At 39.2% G+C, this 20,800-nt stretch overlaps 1 protein-coding gene and 2 non-coding genes across 5 annotated transcripts in view; all 3 read right to left on the bottom strand.

Moving 5' to 3' along the window:
* Nucleotides 1-5,545: 5,545 nt before the first annotated feature.
* NOP58 (NOP58 ribonucleoprotein) overlaps nt 5,546-20,800 on the bottom strand; it is a 32,478-nt gene continuing 17,223 nt past the window's right edge. For 2 of the 3 annotated variants that reach the window (XM_021703367.1, XM_021703368.2), the window contains 11 exons: nt 19,687-19,823; nt 17,789-17,853; nt 16,730-16,864; nt 15,809-15,954; nt 14,936-15,062; nt 13,150-13,313; nt 11,656-11,790; nt 11,397-11,458; nt 9,293-9,426; nt 6,190-6,356; nt 5,546-5,819 (listed from right to left, as the gene is read on the bottom strand). In XM_021703367.1, the coding sequence (XP_021559042.1) occupies nt 5,769-5,819; nt 6,190-6,356; nt 9,293-9,426; nt 11,397-11,458; nt 11,656-11,790; nt 13,150-13,313; nt 14,936-15,062; nt 15,809-15,954; nt 16,730-16,864; nt 17,789-17,853; nt 19,687-19,823 (1,323 nt within the window). In that variant the 3' untranslated portion in view covers nt 5,546-5,768. The remainder of the gene's footprint in view (nt 5,820-6,189; nt 6,357-9,292; nt 9,427-11,396; nt 11,459-11,655; nt 11,791-13,149; nt 13,314-14,935; nt 15,063-15,808; nt 15,955-16,729; nt 16,865-17,788; nt 17,854-19,686; nt 19,824-20,800) is intronic. The other variant, XM_044913380.1, reaches the window with a different exon arrangement.
* LOC123324505 lies at nt 14,704-14,787 on the bottom strand. Its single transcript, XR_006539867.1, has one exon. It is a non-coding gene; the product is annotated as a small nucleolar RNA SNORD11 (small nucleolar RNA).
* LOC123324506 lies at nt 15,668-15,749 on the bottom strand. Its single transcript, XR_006539868.1, has one exon. It is a non-coding gene; the product is annotated as a small nucleolar RNA SNORD11B (small nucleolar RNA).

Below are 20,800 nucleotides of genomic sequence, written 5' to 3'. Positions count from 1 at the left end.
GAGATAAGAGAGCACAAGTAGGTAGAGTGGCAGGCAGAGAGAGGGAGAAGCAGGCTCTCCGCCAAGCAGGGAGCCCGATGCGGGGCTCGATCCCAGGACCCTGGAACCATGACCTGAGCTGAAGGCAGTCACCCAACCAACTGAGCCACCCAAGTACCCCTAAAAATGAAAAGTTAATAAAAAATATAGGGGCGCCTGGGTGGCGCAATTAAACCTCTGACTTTTGTTTTCGGCTCAGGTCGTGATCTCAGGATTATAAGCCCCTTGTCAGGCTCTGCTCTCAGCAAGAGTCTGCTTGGGACTCTCTCTCCCTCTTCCTCTGCGCCGCCCCCCCCACTCTCTCTCAAATAAATAAATTTGAAAAAATAAATAAATAAAAATGTATAAAGTTGTATTTGAAAAAGAGTCAACAAATGTTGACTTCTGAAAGCAATAAAGGTTATAGATAATGGCCACAGGACATAATAGGAAACTGCGCTCAAGGCCCCAAAATGTGGGCTTATCATTTAGGTCCTTAGATTTAATGTTCTTTTAGTCATAAAGAAAAATCACAAAAGAAGTCTCAACAAATTCAAGAAGACTGAAGTCCATACCATGCATCTTTTTTTTTTAATTTGAGAGAGAGCACAGAGGGAGAGTGACAGGGAGAAGCTGAATTCCCGTTGAGCAGAGAGCCCAACACAGGGCTTGATCCCAGGACCCTGTGGTCATGACCTGAGCTGAAGGCAGATGTTCAACCAACTGAGCCACCAGGGCGCCCCCCTTTTTTTCTTTTTAAAGATTTATTTGAGACAAAGTATGCACATGCACATGCAGAGAGGCAGGAGGGGCAGAGGAAGATGGAGACAGAAACCTAAGCAGACTCCATGCTTAGCACAGACCCGGACACAGGGCTCAATCTCATGACTCCAACACCATGACCTGAGCCTAAACTAAGAGTCGGACGCTTAACTGTGGCCACCGAGGTGTCCCACCATGCATCTTTTGTGACACAACATTATGAAACTAGAAGTTAACCACAAGAAAAATCTGGAAAGACCACAAATACGTGGAGGCTATATTTCTTTTCTTTTTCTTAAGATTTTATTTTAGAGTGTGAGTGGGAAGAGGGGCAGACGGAGAGGGAGGAGGGGGAGAGGAAGAGGGAGAATCTGACTCCACACTGAGTGCAGAGCCCCCCGTGTGGGACTCAATCTCATGACCCTGCTTCTCCCTCTCCTCCCTGCTAGTGCTCTCTCCCACTGTCTCTCAAATAAATCAATAAAATCTTTACAAAAAATTAACACTGTATGTTAACTGGAATTAAAAACTAAAAAATAAGAATAAATTTTAAAAAAAGCTCATGATTGAGAAAAAAATTCAGAAGTGGCGATCTTTTTTTTTTTTTTAATATTTTATTTATTTATTTGAAAGAGAAAGACAGAATACAACCAGGGGGAGAAGCAGAGGGAGAGGGAGAAGCAGACTCCCCGCTGAGCAGGGAGCCTGACATGGGGGGGCATGATCCCAGAATCCTGGGATCATGGCCTGAGCCGAAGGCAGACGCTTAACCATCTGAGCCACCTAGGCACCCCCAGAAGTGGCATTCTTAATTTTTTTTTTTTAAGTAAACTCTATACCCTGGGTGGGGCTCAAACTCACAACCCCAACATCAAGAGTCACACAGCTCTAATGTCTGAGCCAGCCAGGTGCCCCAGTGATCTTAATTTTACTTTCTTCTGAATGTAACACAAAAACCTAGTTAGTTCATCCACAGGTCATTCACTCATCACTAAACAAACATTAAGGCCCTATTAAACTACAGGAACCCTGACAGGTAAGAACACACAGGAAGGTCTACAACTGCAGAGTGGAGATATCAGGGGATACAAAAGGAAATTAACGGCTTTAAAAACCCCTTTAAGAATTCTCTCACTTTATTCTCAGAGCAACCCAGTTTCGGATAAACAAGTTTGAGAGTTTAAGTAATTTGCCTGAGTACTTTATCATATACCCTAAGCGTGACCCCCAACAAGAATCACCTAAGAACTTACTAAAAATGAAGAATCCTGGGGCGCCTGGGTGGCTCAGTTGTTAAGCGTCTGCCTTTGGCTCAGGTCATGATCCCAGGGTCCTGGGATCAAGCCCCGCATCTGGCTCCCTGCTCCATGGGAAGCCTGCTTCTCCCTCTCCCACTCCCCCTGCTTGTGTTCCCTCTCTCCTGCCTGTCAAATAAATAAATAAAATCTTTAAAAAAAAAAAGAATCTTGGGCTCCATCCCAGATCTACTGACTCATCTGCAGTTTATCAGGATTCCCAGGTGATTATTATTCATGTTAAAGGTTTTAGTTACTTGGCCGTAATGCCATTATTCTAAGTAGTACAGCTGGGATAGAGGATGGGACTAAAACAAGTTTTTTGTTTTTTTTTTTAAGATTTTATTTATTTGTCAGAGAGAGAGAGCACAAGCAGGGGGAGTGGGAGAGGGAGAACAGGCTTCCCGCAGAGCAGGGAGCCTGACGTGGGGCTCGATCCCAGGACTCTGGGATCACGACCTGAGCCGAAGGCAGACGCTTAATGACTGAGTCACCCAGGCGCCCTAGAAACAAGTTTTAAAAGATGCTCTAGGAGGTACCTGGGTGGCTCAGTTGGCTGGGCGGCTGACTCTTGGTTTCAGCTCAGGTCATCACCTCAGGGTCCAGGGGTTAGGCTCTGCCCTCAGCAGGGAATCTGCTTCAGAATTTTCTCTCCCTCTGTCTCTCCCCCTGCACGCCTGCTCTCTAAAATATGTTTAAAAACCTTAAAAAAGAAAAAAAATTTGGCTTTAGCAAAGCAACAAAGCATTAAAGAGAACTCTTCATAGAGAACTGCAGAAAAGTGATCTGAGCTTGGAGTTCTGGAGGAGTACAGCTCATCCAAGCCCATGCACGATAAGCACACTGAGGACCCAGAAAGTAGTAGAGATACAGAAATAGTTTATTCTCATTTACTTATTTATGAATTTTTTTTTAAAGATTTATTTGAGAGAGAATGAGAGAGAGCACGAGAGGGGGGAGGGTCAGAGGGAGAAGCAGACCCCCTGCCGAGCAGGGAGCCCGATGTGGGACTCGATCCAGGGACTGCAGGATCATGACCTGAGCCGAAGGCAGTTGCTTAACCAATTGAGCCACCCAGGCGCCCTATGAATTTGTTTTTTAAAGTAGGTCCGATTCCCCAGTTTGGAGCCCAACACAGAGCTTGAACTCAAGACCCTGAGATCCAGGCCCATGGAGGGCTCGATCCCAGGACACGGAGATCACCACTTGAGCTGAAGCCAACAGTCCCACGCTTAACTGACCGCGCCATCCAGGTGCCCCTAAAAAAATAAATCTTTAAAAAAAAAAAAAAAAGTCAGACGCTTAACTGAGCCACCCAGGTGCCCTGATACAGAAGTTTAAACCAAAAAATATGGGGCGCCTGGGTGGCTCAGTCGTTAAGCGTCTGCCTTTGGCTCAGGTCATGATCCTAGGGTCCTGGGATCGAGCCTCACATCGGGCTCCCTGCTCAGTGAGAAGCCTGCTTCTCCCTCTCCCACTCACCCTGCTTGTGTTCCCTCTCTCTGTCAAAAAAAACCCACAAAAACTTAAAAAAAAATGAACAAAAAGTATAAATTTACATTTTTGAAGGGATGTAGAATACAGTGGAGAATCATTGCTTTTTCGTTGAGAATCAGTAAGTTTTTAAAAAATTTTTTTAAGTAATCTCTACACCCAATGTGGGGCTTGACCTCACAACCCCTCAAGAGTCCCATGCTCTACCAACTGAGTCAGCCAACCACCCAGATAATCAGTATGTCTTAAACATTTTATGTGGCCCACTCACGGAAATATTTCAAGTTTGCTAATCAAAATGAGCCATATAAAATTCACCTGCACTTCCCATTGCAGACTAAGATGCTAAGGCTCTTCAATAGAACAAGTACTTCATTTTAGCACAAAGAACCAGAACCTACCTTCTGGTTAGTGTTTTAAACAGTTAAGAGTTTAGCACTTAGGAGAACTGATAGCTTGGGGAGGTGGGGTGGGGGAATGGGGTAACTGGGTGATGGGCATTAAGGAGGGCACTTGAAATAATGAGCACTGGGTGCTGTATGCACTGATGAATTCTACCTCTGAAACTAATAATACAGTATATGTTAAATAAATTGATAGCTCTGTGATTTAACTAGATTTTCCCCAGGCCTGTAGACCATTTAAAATGACTAGAAGTTTATTAATTAGCATTCTCAAAGTCTATCTTGTTTCAGATAGAAAACTTTTGACTATATAGCCCTTGGCAGGTCTATGGGCAACTTTCATCAAAAGCTGTTAAAAATCTGTTATGTCCCAAGTCAAGAATGTGTCTGAGGTACTAATGATGTAAAATGGTAACATTCTTCTGGGAGCAAAATAACTAGCTTTATTATATAATTGTGTCTAGGGATGGCTACATGTACTTCATTGTAGCATTTACTTCAATTATCTAAATTTGAAATGTACTTACACCTTTGAAAATTTGTATCTTTTTTTCTTTACAAACCACTGTTAGTTGAGAGGTAAAGTTGAGGATCATCTCCAGTTTACAAACGAGGAACTGAAGTTAAGAAGGGCTGTGGACTTGCCCAGTTACAAGAAAAGCAGAGGGAACTCAAAGCTATAATCATTTTATTTTTTTAAAGATTTTATTTATTCATTTGAGAGAGCAGGCATGCAGAGTGGGGAGGGGCAGAGGGAGAGGGAGAAGCAGACACCCCTCTAAGCGGGGAGCCGAACACAGGGCTTGATCCCAGGACACGAAGATCATGACCTGAGTTGAAATCAAACGCGCAATTGACTGAGCCACCCAGGCGCCCCAAAGCTATAATTGTTTTAGCTCCTCCACCTGTTGAATGCTTTTATTGAACTGGGCTTTAGCATCATGCCCATGGCATACACAGAGATGCAAGACCGACAGTCCTATGAAACTTGTGGCTGTCGTGACTACATGGCTGTCAATCAGGCTGTTGTTCACATACTGTAAATACCGTATTTTAGAAACAAGGATTTCTCTTTGGTGTTCTATGTCCTGGTTTATACCCATGGACATTTTATTTTTGGTCATCTTGTTTTCCTATTATTCCCCCATTCTTTACTATAAAATCATTTTGTTATCCTTTTAAAAATATCACCTTAGAAAAAAATCTGCATCTATGTTAATGTTAATGATTATTTTGTTGCTCCATTCAGAACTAGGAAGTAAAATAAAGGATAAAATTTTTTTACTTTCTGAAGGGATACAGAAAAGTTTTGCTCACCTAATTTTAAAATTCTGAACACAAAACACAGCTTTATTTAAATAAATACAGACAGTCCAAAAGGAAAAAGAAACGTTAGAGTGAGGCTCTTAAATTGGTCCACCTAATCACAGCCTTCTGAAAGGCTGTTTCAATTAACAATTCACAACTCTCACTTTTCAGCTATAATTATCAAAGCAATAATCATCAAATGCTAAATAAAATATAGAAAGGATCATAATTGTCCACCTAAAATATAGAGATCACAGAACTACCTTAAAATACAAAGAAAATATTTTTATTTGTATAACAAAAACTCTAAGAAATGACGACATAATCAAGTTAACAGAATTGGTGTCAAGACACATAGGTTTGAAAAGGTACAGATGATTAGTAACATTGTTTCATCCAACCTTCCAGTTAGAGAACATCTCAGATACATTCCTAACTGAATCTTAAGTGTGATGTATCCCAATGATTCAAAGATGGTTCCCTTCAATTAGTCCTCATTATCTCTCTTTTTTTTCTTTTTCTTCTTTTTCTCTGGACTCTGAAAATAACAAACAAGAATGCTTTTGAAAGAGCTGTAAAATGTATGGGTGAGGAATAATAACTATCTTATAAGAAGCAAAGTAGATCTATTTCCCTCAAAAACAAACTTAGGTTAAAGATTAAAACCTAAAAATATAAAAATCACCTCTATGAAAATCTGTAGCAAGTTATATTCTCTCTTCCTCAATGTAAACCCATTTTGTAATAAGATTCTAGGTTTGGGAAATGGCCTTTTTAATAACAATATCATTTTTATTTTACTGTTCCTTCTATGAAACCATCTTGACTGCCTGCTCATTTCTAATATAGAAGAGTACAATAAAATAGAGACCCGGCCCATGCCAACAAAGTATTAAAAACAAACATACAGGAATTGCTGTGCTGGTGCATGGTTCCTCCTCAGAAAGCGGTTCTTCCTTAATGTGTTTCTTTTTGTCCTTCTTCTTCTTCTTCTTCACAGATGTCTCCTGTTCTTCTACCACTAGTACTCCTTCTTCTTCTTCTTCTTCCTCTGTTGCTACTGGGGCTTCTTCAACTGAATGGGGTTAAGTATAAAGACAAACAATTAACACTATATCAGACCTCACTTCCCCCACCTTTTGAATCTCAGTTTTTTCCCATCATTCTGGTTGACTATCCAATGTTTATTTATCATAAAATTTTGTAACTGGAAAGGTCCTTCAAACACCTACCTAGTCCAAGACCACTAACTTTACGAGATCATGTAGCCATATATGGAAATTAGGATTGAAACAGATCATCTGATCTCCAAACCCAATGTTTTTTGGAAATTGTCAATTGTATTATAAATTATGAAGAGTCTGTGCTCTGGAGGAGCGCCTGAGTGGCTCAGTTGGTTAAGCGTCTGCCTTCGGCTCAGGTCATGATCCCAGGGTCCTGGGATCGAGCCCCGCATCGGGCTCCCTGCTCCGTCGGAAGCCTGCTTCTCCCTCTCCCTCTGCCTGCTGCTTCCCCTGCTTGTGCTCTCTTGCTCTGTCAAATAAATAAATAAATAAATAAGGGGTGCCTGGGTGGCTCAGTCGTTAAGCGTCTGCCTTCGGCTCAGGTCATGATCCCAGGGTCCTGTGATCGAGCCCTGCATCGGGCTCCCTGCTCGGCAAGAAGCCTGCTTTTCCCTCTCCCACTCCCCCCTGCTTGTGTTCCCTCTCTCGCTGTGCCTCTGTCAAATAAATAAATAAAATCTTAAAAAATAAATAAATAAATAAATGAAATCTTAAAAAAAAAAAAAAGAATTTGTGCTCTGGAGTTGAGAGACCTTGGGTTTATTCAACCTGCTGTGACCCTCAGAGGAAGTCACTGACTTCCGTAAACCCCATTTACTCATGTACAACTCAGTGATGCCTATTTTACTGGATTTAACGAGATAACGTATCATGCTCGGCACATCAGAATGCAGACTCAGGGGTGCCTGGGTGGCTCGGCTGGTTGAGTGTCTGCCTTCGGCTCAGGTCATGATCTTGGGTTCCCAGGATCAAGCCCTGCATCGGGCTCCCTGCTTGGTGGGGAGCCTGCTTCTCCCTCTCCCTCCCCGCAGCTCGTGCTCTCTCTCTCAAATAAATGAATGAATGAATGAATGAATGAATGAATAAATAAATAGACTCTTTTAAAAAAAAAGAGAGAGAAAACTCAATAATAGGTACCTATCATTAGAAACTCGTTCAACAAAAATATATTTAGCACCTACTAAATGCCAGGGCATTTCCTAGACAACTGGATACAGCAGGGCATAAAACAGACAAAAAAATCCCTGTCCTTCTACATCTTTTTTTTTTAGGAGTGGAGGCAAAAAAATGATATAACCATACAATATTTTACACAGTAATCAGTGCTAAGAATAAAAATAAAGCAGAAAGAAGAACGCTGAGGAAGGCAGTGCATACGGGTACTTCAGACAGGACAGTCAGGCAGGCAACACCTGGAAGAGGCAAAGGAGTGAATGATGCACCTACCTTGAAGAAAAATATTCCAAGTAGAGAGAAGAGCAAATGCTAAAGTTATTTTGGGAGAGGTGAGTTGGTAGAATCAAAGAATAACAAGGAGGCCAGTGTGGCTAATGGAGTAAAACTAAATGAGAGAGTTAATGGGGGGTGCCATTGTGGCTGTTACAATAACAAAAGCAGTGGTGGATAAGTGGTTAGATTATGGATTTTCAAAGTAGAACTGAACTGAGAGGATTTGTTGCCAGAATAGGGGCACCTGGCTAGCTTAGTTGGTGGAGCATGTGACTTCTGATCTCAGGATTTTTAAGTTTGAGCCCCACACTGGGTGTAGAGATTACTTAAAAAGAAAATCTAAAAAGAAAAAAAAAAAATTTGTTGCCAGAGTAGACTTGGGTTGTAAGAAAAGAGTAAGGGTTAAAGGCCAAAGCAACTAGAACTGCCATTAATAAAACAGACAAATTTGTGGAGCAACAGATTGAGAGTGACAAGGATATAAGAATGTTAAGTTTGAAAAGCTTACTCAATATATAAGTGAAGATACTGGAGTTTGCTGTTTCAAATGCTATTAATGGGCTTAGGGATCACCTTTTTTTTTTTTTTTTTTTTAAAGATTTTATTTATTTATTTGAGAGAGGGAGAATGAGAGACAGAGAGCACGAGAGGGAAGAGGGCAGAGGGAGAAGCAGACCCCCTGCTGAGCAGGGAGCCCGATGCGGGACTCGATCCTGGGACTCCAGGATCATGACCTGAGCCAAAGGCAGTCGCTTAACCAACTGAGCCACCCAGGCGCCCGGGATCACCTTACTTGTTAATAAATAAAGAGAAACATCAAAGTTAAATAACTTTATGTTTTCTTTAGCCAGGGCAGGAATCCACATTTGCTGATAATATACTTTTGACAACTAAGCTATTTAGAATCCAAAACTTAAATCAGTCATTACTTTCATGCCTGATTTTCCTGATAGACTAGCTGGCAGGCATTCAACACAGGTACTTCTAGTAAATGGGGTTACCTGCTTATCAACTTTGCAAGATAGCCTAGTTCACTGGAGAGTACCTATTAAATATCATTATTATAATGATGGTTACCAATATGTTATTACTCTAGTCCATTCTATATAACAGAACCAAGAAAACCACTGCTGCAAATTCTACCCTTATCTATATAACAAAAACTCAGTGACTAATTTAAAAACCATGAACTTTTTTTCCTTTTTAAGCTGATTCTCAAAATAGTTCACGTGATAGGAACTGAAGTTTGGTACACTTAGCATAATATGTGATTCCATATATTCAAAGAAGTGCTTCTCACATTCCTCTATGAAGTCTGATAAATTTAATACCTTAACTATCTCAAGGAACACAATGGCTTAAAACACCATTAACTTTCAATATGGGTGGTTTCACAATAAAGTTCAACAGCATGTACTTACTTCCCCAAGACTTCTTATGAAGTCCGTCTTTCTTAAAGAATATGAATATAAGCATCATTTTAAAAATTCAAACTGACCTTTAATTTTAACCTTGGCTTTTTTGGCCTTCTTTTCAACAATTTCATCTTCTTTATCTACCTGTTCTATCTTGCGTTTTTTAGAACAGGTTGGTAGTGTGGAATCACCAGAAGGATCATAAGTCTTCACTTCACTATAAGAGGCAAAGAATTATAGAAAATCTCTACAAATACTTGTAACTGAAATAATTCTAAGGAAGTTTAGAAGAGATGCCATTAGATAATACTTATATAACCATACAAAACTGTTTCATTTTAGTAGCTTTGGGGCAGTTTATGAAAACTAGTAATTTCCAAAAGGTAAAGAGGTATCAATCACTATTTTCCAAGTAGGTCAATCACACTTCAAGAGAAGTGGTGAGTTAAAGTGAATTCTCATTTAGTAATCAATGTAATGACTATGGTATAGAAAAACATTAAATCAGTATGGGGAAAAATGGAGAAAATTTCTTTACAACAAATGATTATTCTAGAAAGTAAAAACTGAAGCAATTCAAGTTTTAGAAATAGGGCAAATTCAATGAAAACAAAACGCAAAACCTAAATCAAGTTAACACAGAAGACTTCATCACAAAACCCCAAAAGGCAGAAGAAAAAGGGGCTACATATGGATGAAGATTCCCTAAAAGCCTACATTTGCTTTTGTTCTAATGTAGCAGAAAGAAAAAACTGAAGTACTAAGTGCCTAAAACAAGAACTAATAAATCTCATAACTGGTGCTTCAAGTACATGTGTTTAGTTTAAAGTCAAAAGCATAATGGCATGAGAATATTAAAATATTGTTCAAAACAAGCTAAGGAATGTTTCATTTCTTAAGTTTATTTGTAGAGTCATGGCTGCTTAATTTTTATACATTAAAAACAATTTAAAAAACAAAGATCCACACTTACCAACTAAAGACACAAAATTAGACTTTAAAAATTACAAAATAGGGCCTGGGTGACTCAGTTGGTTAAGCGACTGCCTTCGGCTCAGGTCATGATCTCCGAGTCCTGGGATCGAGTCCCACATCGGGCTCCCGGCTCAGCAGGGAGCCTGCTTCTCCCTCTGACCCTCACCTCTCATGCTGTTTCTCTCTCTCAAATAAATAAAATCTTTAAAAATTACAAAATATATATATGGTCACTGTTGAAAACTTGGAAAATTCATAAAACATAAAATATTAATGCCCATAGCTAGAACACTTTTGGTTTCTTTCCAGAATAAAGGAAGCAATTTTTCTAAATACGTACATTTAAATATATATGAGTATTTATAGTAAGATGTTACTCCTTGCCCAGTTTAAAATTTTACTATTAAAATTCTTTTTTTTTTAAGATTTTGTTTATTTGACAGAGAGAGACACAGCAAGAGAGGGAACACAAGCAGGGGGAGTTGGAGAGGGAGAGAGAGAAGCAGGCTTCCCGTGGAGCAGGGAGCCCGATGCGGGGCTCGATCCCAGGATCCTGGGATCATGACCTGAGCCAAAGGCAGACATTTAACGACTGAGCCACCCAGGTGCCCCTATTAAAATTCTTAATTACAGGAGTCCTAAGGGAGAATTTATGGGTCAATGACTAGAAACATTTTAAAGACTCCTGATACATACTGTCAAACCACTTTCCAGAAAAACTGCACCACATTCTACTTCCATCATCACAACCTTACCAGTACTGAACATAACCTCAAATAACCAAAATCCCTCTCCCTACATATATCTTTTGTTCGTTTCATGGTGAGGTCTGAATACTATTTACTATCAACATCTGAAAATGAACTACATATTAAGAGGAAAAAAAAAAAAGCCAAGGGGCACCTGCCTGGCTGCGTCAGTTGAAGGAGCATATCACTCTTGATCTCGGGGTTATGAGTCTGAGCCCCATGCTGGGTATAGAGATTACTTAAATAAATAAGACTTTAAAAAAGAGAAAAAAGCCAAAATATATACCATGTATGTATTTATTACAACAATATGAAAATGTTTGTGATTAAAAATTAGAAATATGGAAAACTATAAAAAAAATCAGAGACACTGAGGTGTTTGTTTTATTATAAACACTGCTGTCGTCAATTAAAATTTAATCAAGCAGATATTGTTCACCCATCCTCCCCCAAATGTACTTACCTTTTATGTTCGTATTTTTCTGTTTTTGCTAACGCTTTTCCTGTTCCACTTATTTTCCTTATCTAAGAAAAGATACCAAATCTTTGTAAATATAAGGGAAACTGTCAATAGCAGGAACAAAAAATGTTATTAAACATACTAAAATTTATCATTTAAATAAAACTACTTAGTAGGTGAAATGAGTAAGTACATAAACTACTTAAAGTTTATTTATTTTTGATAGCTAACACTTCTACAATAGGCAGGATGTGGTCCTTACCCCTCTATCTTCCAAGGTCCTCAACCTGGCCTCTAATTTGGCTCTGTTCTCAACTCCCATCGCAGAACTGGAATCTTCACCAAAAGCATCGTACCGGATAGCCAAAACAGTTTTGGCTGCCAGCATTCGAGAAATCTGATAGAGAACTTAAAGTTAGAGGCATTCAAACTATATTCCAAGTTGAGATGATAAAATCCTCAATAACTTATTCATGAGAAAACTGGAGCAAATCATCAACTCTATCATTCACTCTAGTATTTTTTAAAGTCAGGAATTATGAAGTATTATGAATCATACAACTCAAGCCACCTAGCTTATATCTGAACCTCTCAATGGTTAACTAGTTATATACAACCCCATTCGTTTTGTTGGATGAAATAATATTGCAGTAGTTCATGTCTAAAACAAGCTCAAACTACCCTTCTAATGTCTTCCTTTAATTTCTACTCAGTGACCTTAGTTCTACACCATGAGGTCATCTGGAAAAAGCGTAGCCCCCCTTTTAAGCTAATTAACACTTTATCAACCCTTTCATCAATCTGCTCTGAATTTTATAACATTTCAGTTTTTTTCCTTAACATTCTAGTTTCTGTTAAATTATGTACCCTAACCAAAAAGCTTGAAAGTACTTAATATGCTGAAGACTCAGCTTTCTCATCTATAAAACTGATACCTTACATCTCACAGGGCTATTAAAAGGATTCACTTAAGTCCCACTAGGTGTTGATCACAGTGCATGGTTATTATTTTTTTTAAAGATTTTACTTATTTGGCAGAGAGAGAGATAGCGAGAGAGCGAACACAAGCAGGGGGAGTAGGAGAGGGAGAAGCAGGCTTCCTGCTGAGCAGGAAGCCCAATGCGGGGCTCGATCCCAGGACCTGAGCCGAAGGCAGACGCTTAACGACTGAGCCACCCAGGCGCCCCTTTTTTTAAAATTTTTTTTTAAAGATTTTATTTATTTATTTGACAGAGAGAGAGATAGCGAGAGAGGGAACTGGTTATTATTTTAAAATTCATAAATGATGATGTTAAATTGATTTCTTGCCACACAGAAAACTTTTGATGTGCCATCAACTCCATCCCTCACAAACAGGTGGATTCTAGAAAAACCCTAATATAGCAAAAGAAAACAGCTTTAACAAGATCAGTAACACTTTATCTTTAAAAAATAATAGTAGTAATAATTTTTTTTTTAAGTAAGCTCCCAACATGGGGCTGGGAACCCCCACCATGAGGCTGGGAACTCACGACCTCGTAATGAAGAGCTGCATGTCCCACTGACTGTGTTAGCCAGGTGCCCCCAGCAACACTTCCTTATATTATTTTCTTTCACAAAAGTGCTTTTTAACTCAAGAATTCACCATTCTCTATTTAATGACAAAGAAGCAGTAGAAAAATTTTATTGCATACTATAGAATAGGCAGAAAATGAATTATCAGTGGGCGGGGGAGGGAGAGAAAAAAACAGCCTGCCTCAGAAGAAATGCAACTCACCTTTCCTTTGTGTTTGGGACTTGTCTGGCCTACGAGTGAAGCATGATAAATGAGACCATACTTTGGGGTATCTCGTCTAGACTTCAGGGCTCTGAAGAGTGCCTTTTCTGCTCCAAGAATCTGAACCGTAGAAGCTGCATGTTTGGCCAAATTCAAAAGAGAACCTTAAAAAAAAAGTAGTAGTTACAAGGAATGCAATTCCAAGTATTTGAAAGTTGCATGTATTAAACATAAGACATATAATCTAAGTATTATAGCCACCAGAGTAAATAAAAATCTGATATAATAGATTCTATAGTCAGAGATTCCCTAAAAAGCCTCAGCATTTGTGATTTATCCATGTAGCACCATAAGCAGAGGCTTACAATGAATGCTTACAACAAACTGAAGGTGCAATTAAACTTATTTGCCCGAGAGATGGTATTAACTATTCTACATTCCATTAGCATACCACAGAGGAGGATTTTAGACATCAAATATTCTGCTTCAGATATGAAAAAAACATACAAATATATGGATACTCAGGACATCTCAACAGAACTATGTGATAACTTTCTTACACTTTATCTCTGTTGTTTAAGATATGGATGAGGAGATAAAAGTACACTAATCAGGTATAAAAAGTTACTGCTTTGGAGTGCCTGGGTGGCTAATTGTTAAGCATCTGCCTTCAGCTCGGGTCATGGTCCCAGGGTCCTGGGATCGAGCCCCACATCGGGCTCCCTGCTCGGTGGGAAGCCTGCTTCTCCCTCTCCCACTCCCCCTGCTGTGTTCCTGCTCTCGCTATCTCTCTCTGTCAAATAAATAAATAAAATCTTTAAAAAAAAAAAAGATCTTCTGTGACGGATTGTAACGATGACTCCAATAACAGTGATACTTCATTCTATTTGCAAATATTCAATTATACAGTATTATTTTTAGAGCATACCTTCTTTGTAGCATCACCATACACACATATGAAGTCTTTTTTTTTTTTTTAAAGATTTTATTTATTTATTTGAGAGAGAGAGAGAATGAGAGAGAGCACATGAGACGGAGGAGGGTCAGAGGGAGAAGCAGACTCCCTGCCGAGCAGGGAGCCCGATGCGGGACTCGATCCAGGGACTCCAGGATCATGACCTGAGCCGAAGGCAGTCGCTTAGCCAACTGAGCCATCCAGGCGCCCCACATATGAAGTCTTATTATAAATTTACTAAAAATATTTTGCATGTCAAATATATTAAAATAGCATATTCAGTAGTGAACCATCTTTAAAAAAAAAAAGGGTATATATCACCTGTTGTGAGAACTATTCCTATTTAATCTGATGAGGTTTTTTTTGTGTTTGTTTGTTTTAGAGATGGGGGGCACAAAGGGGGAGAAAGAGAGAATCTTAAGCAGCCTCCATCTCACAACCCTGAGATCATGACTGAGCCGAAATCAAGAGTCAGGCGCTTAACGAACTGAGCCACCCAGGTGCCCCTAATCTGGTAGGAAGTATTAACTGATTTCAACCTCCTGCATTCATCTGATTATTCTCATTAATGGTAATAAACATCTGACAACGGACCACAAGTGTCTCAGAAGAGGTAGTGACTGAAGATGCCTTCATTATCCAAAAGGATATCAGGCATACGCATCAGAATCATCACTGAACACTTGGTCCTTAGTCCTCTCCCATATACCATCTACTTATATTTATTACCTAAATTTTTTAATAAATGTAATTTTAGATGAAAAAATAATCCTAGGAGGAAAACAATCTACTCTAAATATCCCTATTTATAAGTTACATTAAAATCATCACCTGCATGAGCAATGAGCCGTGCTCCCACTAATTCCCCAACCATGACTGTAACATTTGGTGCAATGGCCATCATTCGATTTTGCAGATATTCATAGAGCTGGGTTCTATATTCTGAGATTTCAATCACCTAGTATAAGGAACAAAATCAATATACCACAAATGACTTGTGTAAAAATCACATAAAAACCACATGTCTGAAACAACAGAGTCCTAAATTGTCATAGATCAGCCGTGTAATCCTGGGAAAACAAAGCATTCCTTATCTCAGTTTCCCATTTTAAGAGAGATTTTATGAGATAATAAATGCAAACAACCTACTACACTGCCTAAAAATATTAGTCAATATTACTGTTATTTTTAAAAACTCCAAGGGCTAGACATTGTGTCATCGTTTTTTTTTGGTGATCTTTTTTTTAAGTGTGTGTGATCTTTTTTTTAAGATTTTGTTAAGTAATCTTTACACCCAACATAGGGCTCAAACTTACAACCCCAAGAACAAGAGCCACACACTCTCCCGAGCCAGCAAAATGGGGGGGGGGGGGGGGGAGGCGGAGGGAGCATGCCAGGATACAAACACAGGCTGGAATTAAATAACTCAAGCTGTATTTCTCGGTCTTATTAACGGATTCATAATTCATTATCCAGACAATGCTAGCTAACAATACAAATAAATTAGATAGTATTCTTTCAACTTACTTCAGTATGTTTTTCCCCCTCTAATTATACAAATCAAGATGGCATCAGATGAGGTAGTGACTGAACACCCTCATATTTATCAGGTGAATGGTAAGTTTAAAAATCATCATTGCCATCAGAAAATTATTTTACATAGCCGGTCCCACCACAACTAGTTTCTCCATGTGTATAGTTTACCTGAGTGCAAAGATGCAGAATATTGCAAATATCTTCTTCTGAAACCTCTGTTCCCATTGATATCTCCGCAGCTGCTTTCACTTCTGCTTCAACTTCCTCTGGCAGTAATTCAGAAAGTTTGGCTGAGGCATAATTCTTCCTATCGCCTATGGAATGTTTGCAGAGGATGAGGGAGAATCACTCTTCAACAAATTATATAAAATCCAAACAGTCAAAAAAAAAAAAAAAAAGTAGAGATAAGCCAATGAAAAGGGTACCTAAACAAAACAAAAAGCGAACAAGTTTGACCTACTAATTTTCCTTATGTAAGGCTTGATTTTTAGAGATTAAAATCTCTCCCCATCACCTCCCTCCAAAAAGGTATAAATTAGAATAAAAACAAAATACCCCATAAAACAGGACTAATAATATTATAATAGACAATTTATAGCTAAGGTTTTATTGAAGTCAGTGCCATGAATTCTTGGGGTGGTAATATGGTAATGCAATATGAGCCTGGTTAAGTCCCATTTGTTAACCATCGTTAGGTTCTTCTACTAATATTATTACTGTACACTGGTATGGAATATAACACTAACAGTAGAGAGAGCAGTACCAGCTTTAGTATTATAACATATTGCAGGATTTCCCACGTCTACAGTTGCTCCTATTAATGGTAAATTCACTGAGATACATTCCACCTTAAGAAGCCAATTTAAGAAAAACCAAATCAGAGAACCACGTTCTCTTGTTGTACTGGCCATTGAAGTCAAAGTTCAAATTACCAGTTTCTGAATTCCAACAGACACTAATTTGGCTACACTCCCAAAATACACATAAATTGTAAGGAACTCTGGGAAGCTTGTTAAGAAAAAAAATTACTATAACTCATGTCTTGGGATGCAAATAAATTATTTTCAATGCCTTAAAGGATAAACTTACCGACTTTCTGTAAACACTTGCAGTATGTCAGATTATCTGAAATAATTTTTCCTAATTCAGGGAAATGCCAGCCATACCATTCTCTACACCGCATAATGTAGTTGTTTAGTTCTTTATCTAAGTCATCTAACAAGGCTGCAGTAGATTAAAATGAAAAAGAGGAACATAAAAGGGCTTTAAAAAACTAAAATATACATAAAATTTACCATTTTAACCATTTTTAATTGTAGGTTTCAGTGGCATCAAGCACATTCACAATATTATTCAATCATCACCCACTATCCATTTCCAGAACTCTTAGATCATGCACAAATGGAAACTGCACCCATTAAGAACACCTCATCCCCACGTTTCCCCATCTCCTGGTAATCTCTCCTACTTTCGGTCTTTTACGAATTTGCCTGTTCTAGGTACCTCATAAGTGGTATCACACAACAGTTGTCTTTTCTGTGTGGCTTATTTCTCAGCATGTTTTCAAAATTCATCCATGTTGTAAACCTTTTTAAGGTTTAAAAATAATTATCCATTATGTGTATGTACCCCATTTTGTTTATCCATTCATCTGTTACTGGGTATTTAGGTTGTTCCATTTTTTTGGCTATTGTGAATAAAGCTGCTACAAACATGGGTGTGTATGTATCTGTGAGTACCTGCTTTCAAGTCTTTGGAGTACATACCCAGAAATGCAATTGCCATTTAAAGGGATTTTTAAAATTGGAAACTTAAGCGTTTGATGTTTCCAAAATTCACTTAATGACATGGGAGAATGACCTATTAAAAAGCAAAGTGAAAAAAGCACAATGCACTAGATCCCACTTATTGATCTGCTTCATGGAAAAAGACAAATTTGTTAACATCACTAGTGTTAATTCACCTTATCTCCAACTAGTCAAATTATGGGTGGCTTGCCTTTTCTATTCTGCATTTTCTAGTTTATTTACTTTGCTATTAAAAATCCTAATTAATCTTTTCTTTCTTCAACTGATAAAATTATAAAAGATACAGTTTTAACAGCAGGAAAAAGTTATGAGGATCAGACCTCACATACAGTATACTTACAAATTGCCTGAACAATCATGGTGTCCACTTTATCAGCACTAAATTTCAATCTATATCGGGACAAGCTGAGGATAAGGGGGGGAAAATAAAAAATTACTGACAGCAGCTACGAAAAGAGTTTAATTAACATCTTGAAAAACTTTATTTTTATTTATTTGTCAGAGAGAGAGAGAGACAGCACGCACACAAGCAGGGGGAATGGCAGGCAGAGGGAGAAAACAGGCTTCCTACAGAGCAGGGAACCCGATGTGGGGCTTGATCCCAGGACTCTAGGATCATGACCTGAGCTGAAGGCAATCGCTTAACTGACTAGGCCACCCAGGCGCCCCTTAAAAAACTTTTTAAAAACCAAAATCCCTCTTAGAGCTACATTAATTTTCCCAACACAGGAAAACCAGTTGAACAAGAATACAATATGCAAAACTAGGAAATACACATTTAAAAAGAAAATACAGGGGCGCCTGGGGGGGGCTGGTGGCTGGTTGGGCATGTGCCTTTTGCTCGGGTAATGATCCCAGATCCCTGGGATGGAGCCCCGCATAGGGCTCTCTGCTCAGTGGGGAGTGTGCTTCTCCCTCTGGCCCACCCCCCACTCATGCTTGCCCTGTCTCTCTCTCTGAAATACAGTCTTAAAAAAAGAAAATACATCGGTCCTGCTATAACCTGTATTTCTGAAATACGAATTAATTTGTGAAAGACAAACAGGATAATGCTGTGTAGTACAAATCATATTGGTTCATGTATGAATTTTACAGGGTTTCAAAGCTTTACACCAGGAGGTTAACACGTGAAAACAGAAAGCCCACGGAGGAACATTACTGTACATAAGGTTTTCTTAACCTTGGCACTGTTAACGACATGGGCATGATAATTCTTTGTTGTAGGGGCCTATTCTGTGCACTGTGGACATTTAGCAATATTCCTGTCCTCTACCCATAATGTTAGTAGAGACCTGACCCCACCTATAACAGCCAAAATGTCTCTAGCCACTGCCAAATGTCCTCTAAGGGATATTTAATTGCCCTTGACTGAGAACCACTACTGTTATACAATGTCAATTAATCACAAGCTTGAATCTTGATGCAGTTTAGCTGCTTGTGCGCTCTTAAAAATGCTTATTACAAAGTTATCCTTAATTTTTATGCATTTTGCTCATCTTTGTAACTCAGCAGCTTTAACCCTTCCGTTGATTTATGCTATTTTTTGTCCAAAGGTACAGACCTGTTTATTATTCCTTTAATATAAATCTAACATGTCTTTTTAACTGTATTAATATATAGGGCTATTTTTGATAGTGCTCTCGTTATAAAGTTGCATAGGTTTTGAGTAATCTACCTTTAATCCTATTTTTTTCACTGAAAACCCTGTTATTTTAGTGCAATCTCACAGAATGCCAAACCTTTCAGAACACATATCACAGTACAGCAGAAATGCCTGTTCTAATGGACCTCTGGTTAAACATGATAGGTCAATGTGCTTCTCTTTGGCTTATTATAAAAAGTCAATACAAATTGGAGTAAAACAAACAACAGATACACACAGAAGGAGACCACAGCAGATGAGAAAACTTGGGGAGATGAAAAGATGGAGGGATAGCAAATGATTCAGTAGAGATCAGGGAAAGAAAAAAGGGAAAGCCCAAGAATTGTGGGGCTCAACACTTGAAGAAGGATAAATGCCTATGATGAGGACTGCCTGGGTTATAATCCAGGCTTCGTAACTTACCAGGTGAATTGATTTGGGGCATCAGATTCATCTATAAAATAAAGATACTACTACTATTTTCCTCATAAGATTACTATGAGAAATAAATTAGTATTTGTAATATGCTTAAACCAGTGCAACACAATTGCTTATTAAACAGGAATAAATGGACTCTATTTTCCAGTAAATCTCACCTGTGTGCCAATCCAAGACACATAGCTGCCATTTCACGTGGTTCTACTCCAGGGATTAATCCATCCATCTGGGAACGGATTCCTCTCATAAGTTCATTAACAACAGGACTATGGATACAACTGAGATTCAGCTTTTCCTGTAAGAAGAACATCTGTATCAATGAAATAAGAGTTTTGGGTACCTGGGTGGCTCAGTCAGTTAGGCATCTGCCTTTGGCTCAGGTCATGATCATGGGGTCCTGGGATCAAGCCCTGCATCGGGCTCCCCGCTCAGTGGGTAGCCTGCTTCTCCCTCTGCCCCTTCCCCCTCACTCATGTTCTCTCTCTCAAAATAAAGAAAATCTTTTTTTAAAAAAAAAGAGAAATGGGCGCCTGGGTGGCTCAGTCATTAAGCGTCTGCCTTCGGCTCAGGTCATGATCCCAGGGTCCTGGGATCGAGGCCCACACTGGGCTCCCTGCTCTGCGGGAAGCCTGCTTCTCCCTCTCCCACTCCCCCTGCTTGTGTTCCTGCTCTCGCCATGTCTCTCTCTGTCAAGAAAATGAATGAAATCTTTGAGGAAAAAAAAAAAATGATAAAAATAAAAATAAAAAATAAAAAAAGAGAAATAACAGTTTTTAGGGCACCTAGTGGCTCAGCTGGTTAGGCATCTATATGCCTTTGGCTCAGGTCATGAGCCCAGAGTCCTGGGATCGAGCGGCACATTGGGCTCCCTGCTCAGTTGAGAGTCTGCTTCGCCCTCCGCCCCGCCCCTTGCCCTGGCACATGCTCGTTCTCACTAGCTCTCTCTCAAATAAATAAAAAATTAAAAAAAAAAAGTTTTCCTAAAACCATTTAAATATTAAAATAGCACAGATTTAGGGGCGCCTGGGTGGCTCAGTCGTTAAGCGTCTGCCTTCGGCTCAGGTCATGATCCCAGGGTCCTGGGATCGAGCCCCGCATCGGGCTCCCTGCTCAGCGGGGAGTCTGCTTCTCCCTCTCCCTCTCCCCCTGCTTGTGTTCCCTCTTTCGCTGTGTGTCTCTCTCTGTCAAATAAATAAATAAAAATCTTAAAAAAATAAAATAGCACAGATTTAAATATTTTTTATTTAAAAAAATTTCTCGTTTCACATTTTT

The sequence above is a fragment of the Neomonachus schauinslandi genome, chromosome 3 (assembly GCF_002201575.2).
Source record: "Neomonachus schauinslandi chromosome 3, ASM220157v2, whole genome shotgun sequence".
Classification (NCBI taxonomy): domain Eukaryota; kingdom Metazoa; phylum Chordata; class Mammalia; order Carnivora; family Phocidae; genus Neomonachus; species Neomonachus schauinslandi.
This window is presented reverse-complemented; position numbering and strand designations above follow the sequence as displayed.